The sequence below is a fragment of the Sardina pilchardus genome, chromosome 9 (genome assembly GCF_963854185.1).
Source record: "Sardina pilchardus chromosome 9, fSarPil1.1, whole genome shotgun sequence".
Taxonomy (NCBI): Eukaryota; Metazoa; Chordata; class Actinopteri; order Clupeiformes; family Clupeidae; genus Sardina; species Sardina pilchardus.
In genome coordinates, this window is record NC_085002.1 from 32425785 (window position 1) to 32433284 (window position 7500).

General features: G+C 49.3%; 1 protein-coding gene and 2 non-coding genes across 4 annotated transcripts in view; all 3 read right to left on the reverse strand.

Moving 5' to 3' along the window:
- The window catches only part of LOC134092000 (rootletin-like), a 29268-nt gene that overhangs the window by 7927 nt on the left and 13841 nt on the right, over positions 1 to 7500 (reverse strand). For both annotated transcript variants that reach the window (XM_062544787.1, XM_062544786.1), the window contains exons 16-27: positions 6947 to 7093; positions 5972 to 6202; positions 5473 to 5666; positions 5207 to 5334; positions 4733 to 4902; positions 3837 to 4016; positions 3107 to 3241; positions 2727 to 2870; positions 2053 to 2291; positions 1348 to 1507; positions 752 to 919; positions 1 to 41 (exon numbers count right to left, since the gene is read on the reverse strand). The exon at positions 1 to 41 is cut by the window's left edge and continues 401 nt beyond it. In XM_062544787.1, the coding sequence (XP_062400771.1) occupies positions 1 to 41; positions 752 to 919; positions 1348 to 1507; positions 2053 to 2291; positions 2727 to 2870; positions 3107 to 3241; positions 3837 to 4016; positions 4733 to 4902; positions 5207 to 5334; positions 5473 to 5666; positions 5972 to 6202; positions 6947 to 7093 (1937 nt within the window). The remainder of the gene's footprint in view (positions 42 to 751; positions 920 to 1347; positions 1508 to 2052; positions 2292 to 2726; positions 2871 to 3106; positions 3242 to 3836; positions 4017 to 4732; positions 4903 to 5206; positions 5335 to 5472; positions 5667 to 5971; positions 6203 to 6946; positions 7094 to 7500) is intronic.
- trnas-gcu (transfer RNA serine (anticodon GCU)) lies at positions 3388 to 3469 on the reverse strand. The gene has a single exon. It is a non-coding gene; the product is annotated as a tRNA-Ser (tRNA).
- Positions 4475 to 4556, reverse strand: trnas-gcu (transfer RNA serine (anticodon GCU)). Its single transcript has one exon. It is a non-coding gene; the product is annotated as a tRNA-Ser (tRNA).

Here is a 7500-nt window from a genome sequence, read left to right on the forward strand (position 1 = left end):
CCGCTCTCAGAGTCCGCCAGCCGCCGCTGCAGCACGCTCAGCTACGGGCCACACAAGCACCACAACAAGCCATTACACTCACAGCAGGCTCAGCTACGGGCCACACAAGCACCACAACAAGCCATTACACTCACATCATGCTCAGCTACGGGCCACACAAGCACCACAACAAGCCATTACACTCACAGCAGGCTCAGCTACGGGCCACACAAGCACCACAACAAGCCATTACACTCACAGCAGGCTCAGCTACGGGCCACACAAGCACCACAACAAGCCATTACACTCACATCATGCTCAGCTACGGGCCACACAAGCACCACAACAAGCCATTACACTCACAGCGTACGTAATGATACAGCTCCTATACTCTGTCTAATATACATTTTTATATCAATAATACAATAGAATAGAATAGAAAAGAAAACAAACTTTCATTGCCACACAACAATGTTGGTGGTATTTTTTTTTGGGGGGGGGGGGGTTAATAGAAGGACGGGATCAAATAAATAGAGTAGAGTTGAAAGTTGGAGTTAAGTCTAATTGCTGAAGGGTAGAAGCTGTTGTTTAAGCACGTCATAGTCATATGATAATTCTACAATACTCCATATATTTCATATACTGTGTCTAATATTAATTTTATATAAATAATTTTGCTATGGTCAATGATAATTCTGAAGAGAAGCAACGGCCAGACTTCCAGCACTGAAGGGCCCTTCCTCCTCCTCCTCCTCCTCCTCCTCCTCCTCACCTCCTTCTTGATGGTGGTCTTGGTGGTCTCAGCCTCGCTGATTCTCTGCTTGAGAGTGAACAGCTCCCTGCCCCTCTCCTCCTCCCTCTGCTCCTCCAGAGAGAGGCGCGTCTGGAGCTCGGCCACCTCCCTGCTCCTCTGCTCCCGCTCCCCATCCAGCACCTTCACCTGATGGAGGAGGGCCAGGACGAGTCGTTAACATGGGGGTCAGTGGACGCAGAGGTCAAGGCATGTTCATGTTCACGCCGTTGTTCACAACCTTCATTCTCTTTACTCATGTGTGTGCTTACTCCTGAGGTCTCTCTTCATCTCCCCCTCCTCGAAACTGACCTGTCTCCATGTAACTGACCTGTCTCCGTGTGATTGACCTGTCTCCATGTGACTGACCTGTCTCCATGTAACTGATCGGTCTCCATGTAACTGACCGGTCTCCATGTGACTGACCGGTCTCCATGTAACTGACCTGTCTCTATGTGACTGACCTGTCTCCATGTAACTGACCTGTCTCCTCGTGATTGACATGTCTCCGTGTGACTGACCTGTCTCCTCATGACTGACCTGTCTCCATGTGACTGACCGGTCTCTGTGTGACTGACCTGTCTGCGCAGCTCCTGCAGCTCTCGCCGGGCGTCCAGTCGTGAGCGCTCCACCTCGCGCAGACAGCTGCGCAGATCTGACACCTCCTTCTGCGCAGACGCCAGGCTCTCCTCCAGCACACTCACCCTCTGCTCCTTCTCCTCACACTGCCGCTTCACACTGATGGAGGGACACAGAGAGAGAGAGAGAGACAGAGAGAGAGAGAGAGAGAGAGAGACAGAGAGAAGGAGAGAGAGAGAAGGCGATAAAGAGAGGTGGAGAAAGAAGGGGAAGGAAGAATAATTCAGTGCACACACAACGCGCACACAAATCCAGTAATTGGCAGATTATCAGATTAAATCCATTTCTTTTCTAAGTAAACCATTGGCTATGCATCAAACCTGACTCATGGTTCATGGTTATCAGTCAGTGTACAAGGTTATCTGATACTGGAGTTGAGTGCTCTCTACGCTGGGCAAAACATGAATGGATCAAAGCATTTTTAGTCTCTCCTTATCTGTGCTGCAGAGCACACTGCCCTGTACCCTTACACTTTCTTGGAACTGTGTTGTGCAATGTGTGTGTGTGTGTGTGTGTGTGTGTGTGTGTGTGTGTGTGTGTGTGTGTGTGTGTGTGTGTGTGTGTGTGTGTGTGTGTGTGTGTGTGTGTGTGTGTGTGTGTGTGCGTGTATGTGTCTAATTCTGGAGTTCTGCGGACACGGTTACCTGATCCTCTCGCTCTCTGCGGAGCGCAGGGCCTCCCTGAGCTGGGCGTTGGACTGGCTGAGCGTGTCCCTCTCGCGCGTCACGTCGCCCAGCGAGCGCCGCAGCTCCACCGTGTCCCGCCGGTGGCCCTCGCCCGCGTCCCGCGTCTGGCACAGCCGCCGCTCCAGCTCCAGCAGCTCCCGCCGCACCACGTCACGGCTCTCCTCGCTGGCCGACAGGGCCGCCCGACACTCCTCCAGCTGCCCACAACAGAGGGTCACACACAGAGCAATGTGCTGCCGACATACTGTAGCTATCAGCACTAGCAGTGAATACGCTATCATTACATTACAGTAGAGTCAACTGGATTGCCACTGTGCAGACTACAAGGACAAAGACAACGAAATGCATCTGAACCTTTTGAAATGCAGTTGAATCATAAAATCTTTAGTTAGAGGTTTTAATCAAAAAGTACATCTTTATTCTTTTCCGACAAAGACATAATTTGAACCAAAATACAGTATAATAAAGCATTTAGAATTCCAACTTTAATAACTGCCATTAGTTGTTCAAAATGCCTTTACAGCTCTGTAATATCATTCACTATGAAGCACTTGAGCTGTTGGAGCACGGGGCAGGTTGTGTGTGCACTTTAGCAGTCCTTTAGCAGTGCGGTGCAGTGTGTGTTGACGCACCTCCTTGAGGGCCGTGTCCGTGCAGGTCTGCTGGTCAGCGCTGCTGTCCTGGAGTCTCCGCAGCTCTCGGCCGTACGAGCTGGCCGTCTCCTCCAGCTGGGCACGCACCTCGTCCAGCTCAGTGTTGAGAGCCGCTACGGTGGCCTGTGGGGACCAAAACACCACAATAATCCACATCAGAAGGCCTGGGCCAGTGACTCATTCCTTTCATCAGAAACAAAAACTCTATCACAGGCTCACACTGATCTCTGCTGGCATGAAGTTGAGATATAATATTTCACGTTAATTAAATGGCTCCACCTATAAGTTGAGCTAGATCAGTTAGTGACAGTAAGGTCTTGAGGGTCTGGATGTGTCCTTGAGCCTCCGTCAGCACGTACCCTCTCCATCTCTTTAGCGTGGCCTGCCTCTCGACTCAGTCGCTCCACCTCCAGGGTGGCTACGGCCAGCTCGGCCTGCAGAGTGGACACGCGCTCCGACAGCACCGCCTTCTCCGTCTCCTTCAGAGACAGCGCCTAATGGGAGTAAACACACACACGCACACACACACACACACACACACACACACACACACACACACACACACACACACACACGCTGTTAGGAGAGGAAATGGCATTGGGCTACTGCAAAACTGTCTGATTGAACTCATACATAATATCGACGAGGATGGGATTCGAACCCACGCGTGCAGAGCACAATGGATTAGCAGTCCATCGCCTTAACCACTCGGCCACCTCGTCTCCTCTGCTATGCGTGCTTCATGTGTAAGTGCACTGCAACTGTAGCCAAACTAACATACTGATATAACCAGCACAACCGGTTTTCACATCATGAAACGGAACACTACAGTCATTTCTTGAGTATTAGCTGCATTGAGTATAAGCCGCAAAAAAGTGTTTTATACGAGTTAAAAGACACAAAACCATATCAACTACCATATTAACCAGATAGTTGAAGATATTTCGCAAAATCAATGTATAAGACTCAGCTAATAGTTGGGAAAATATACATTTAACAGCTAAACGCAGCAGTGCCATAGAGTGGCCATGATGTGAGTGTAAACTGCTCTCAGATCAGTGTGGTGCGGTGCGGTCCACCTGCCCCCACCTGCTGTTTCTCGGTCTCGGCCTGCAGCAGGCTCTGGTCCCGGTCGCGCTGCACCGCGCGCACCTCCTCCTGCAGCGCCTCCCTCTCCTGCTCCGCCCGCTGCACCCGCTCCTCACACTCCTCCCGCGTCTTCCGCAGCGCCACCTCGCGCTCCGCCTCCAGGGAGCGCTGCAGCGCCTCCTACAGGACACACGCCACAACAGAGCGCCTGCGTCAGGAGAGCTCGTCTCTCAATCAGTGTGTATATTCAATTTAAACAGCGTGATGTGCATTAGGAATACAAGATTACTACAACACAAAGACTGGCTACAAAGATTCTTAATGGAAATGATGTCATTTTAATTCATTATATCCAAATATCATATTGCATTGTATTATATCGTTGCTGTTTCTGCATTATGCTCATCTAAACTATACACTCTAATTCAGTGCATCCAAAGGGTTAGATGAGGTAGGGAAATATTTTGTCATTATTTAATATTTTGCCAGAGAGACTCCATTGTAGTATCCCTGAATCAAGATGGAGGCTGAGCATGATTCATGTATATTATAGCTATTCACTTCATCTGATGTGACAGGGACCTTAACGTGCTGTTTATCAAGGCTACCATCTAGCGAATTTAACTCATACATAATATCGACGAGGATGGGATTCGAACCCACGCGTGCAGAGCACAATGGATTAGCAGTCCATCGCCTTAACCACTCGGCCACCTCGTCTCATACTCCATTGCCATATCTCATGTGTAACCATACTGTAACTTCATGCTAAATCTAATGTAAAGTGATCTTTTAAAAACATGTTTAAGTCAAACACCATTCTCCTACAGCTTTCTAACGAAAGGAAAATCATTTCCCCGATCAGACACGGGAGAGACGAGTCGAGTTCCTCCCACCTTTTCAGCAGTGAGTCTCTCTGCCTCCTCCTGGTGGTTGGCCAGGGCACTGCGCAGGGCTTGCTGGTGCTCGTGCTGTGCAGAGGCCAGGTTCTGCAGGAAGGCCTCTCTCTCGCGCTCACACTGCCCCAGCACGTTGTCTTTATCTGCCCGCATGCGCTTCAGCTCCACTGCACCCACCCAAACAACAGTCACACACGTCAACAGTCAACAACTGGCACAGCAACAAACCAGTCGTCCACTGAGCTACAGCAGTGCTTCTAATACTGGTCATCGGAAATGGAGGGTGCAGATAATATGTGCTTGATGAAAAAGACATGTTTACAAAACAGACAGAAATATGACGAGACAATAAACCTTATGATTTTGTGAAACTCATGGATCTTCATTCCCATAACTATGACCTATACGATCTCTCCCCCCGTGGGCTCAGGTACACGGTCCTCTCTGAGCGTCCGTCTGAGGGCAGCTCACCTGTGCTGGTGTCGTGGCGCAGACGCAGGTTGTGGGTCTCGGCCTCCAGCTGCTCTTTCTGAGACTCCAGCTGCAGGAACTGCTGCTGCACATCAAACAGGCTGGTCTCCAGAGCCTCTTTATCAGTCCTGTACACACACACACACACACACACACACACACACACACACACACACACACACACACACATAAATATGTATATACTAATGTGGCGTATTTCAACAGGGTAAAATGATCATGATAAGTGTGTCTCATCTGTGCCTGACCTGAGCGCAGTCAGCTCCTCGGTCAGCGAGGCGTTCTCTCTCTCGGAGGCGGTCAGCTGGACCACCAGTCCCGCCCTCTCCTTGGCCAGCTCGGCGCGGCCCCGGCCCACCTCCTCCAGGGCCACGCCCTGCCTCTCGCCCTCTCCCTGGGCCGTGCCCAGCGCCGCCTCCAGGGCACTCACCTCCGCACACAGCTGCACGCCACACACACACACACACAACACACCCATGTTAGCGTCCAAAACTAGCATCAACACGCACAACAGAGCAGCCAGGGGATATTTGTTTCATTCCAAGTTTTAAATCCATTTTCATTATTCTTACCTTCATAGACTATGTTAAAATGCACCCTTTCTTTTACTGGTACCATACAACATCAGAGAGGTGACTTTAACTTTATTTTTTATTGGGTAAAATTAGACATTCTATATACATCAATATGACATTTTCATTTTCAAATCCAAAGTTGGTCATCACATCTGATGACCCAATATCTCACCTGTATGACTTTGTCCTGCAGTCTTGCTCTTTCAGTTTTGACAGTCTGGAGCTCCGTCTCCATGCCCACCCTGGCCAGCTCCGCCTCCTGCAGTGATTGGTGGAGGGCCAGACGGGCGGTGTCGAGCTCCAATCGGTCCTGCTCCAGCCGGACCAGCTCATCGCGGATGGTCAGCTTCTCCTGCTCGGCCTCCCTCTTCTGGGACAGCAGGTGGCTCTTCTCCTCCTCCAGCTGAGGCCAAATGAAGCACCATCACACGTTTGGACATGAGATCGCTCAGCCAATACTGGCCGACGTGTACTGGTTCTAAATCTTGGCTGTACATATGGGCGCTACCATGACGGAAAATTCTACTGGAGAGGGAAAGCAGCTGGTCATATTGGACAATGGGATGGGTCATCTTTCATTCTATTTTTAGAAACACACAACATTTACTGTCTGACATCTGAATACTCCCTCTCAAACCAAGTGTCCATGTTTTGATTTTGCATGGTAAGAGACATACCTGCATGAAGGTCATCCCTGCCGTCAGCCTCAGCTGATTGCGCTCAGGGTTCTAAGTGTGTGCAAGGTTCTAAGTGTGAGAAGTGCAAGGCAGAGTGGACAGGGAGGAAGTGAACACCCTTAAAGACTTACTTTTTAGGCTTTTCTGTTTGAATTTCATTCACTGCATACACACTACATACACACTCCTCCAGTTCAGTGCTACACACAGCCGACTGTTATCTATTCATGTAAAACTGATGCCAGCCATATATCTGCAGAATGTGACTTGAAATAATGAAACTTCCACATTTTCAACTGACATGTTCATATGAAGTTCACTCATCTAGCAGTGACATGAAGTTGACCCATCTAGTATCTAGCAAGCTGTTCATGTCTGTCTTCGTGTCTCAAAGTGCACACGTCCTTGAGGGAGAGACAGAGTATAATATTCATGTACACTGTGCACTAGCCTGGTGAGCCCCCACCCACCTGATTGACGATGCTGTTGAGGTCAGATTTGTCCTGGGCCAGGCCCTCGTTCAGGCTGCTCATCTTGGCCAGTGAGTCGCGGAGGCCGGCCTCCTCGGAGCGAAGCTTATTCACCAGCAGGGTCAACTCAGCGTTGGAAGACTCCGCCTACAGGAGACACACTTAGTCACACACTACCCTTCATCATACAGTCTCAGTGGTGTAGTCTACGTGATACGCAGGACTAAGCAGTATACCCACTTAAAAAGCAACACCATCTCAGTAAACCCATTTAAAAAGCATCACATCTCAGTATACCCACTTAAAAAGCACCACCATCTCAGTTTACCAAAAACATCCCCATCTCAGTATACCGTTTTATATATAAAATAGGCAAGGATACAAATAAACATTTAGGGTTGATCACAGTATTCCCACTACAGCTAACTACTACATCACAGTATATCCACTACAGCTACACAAATATCGAGGGCTGAAAAGCAAAGGGGCGTAAGTGACATTTCACCAACTTTACAGGAGAGCCAAAACAAATCTAACTGCTTCTATGTTCACAG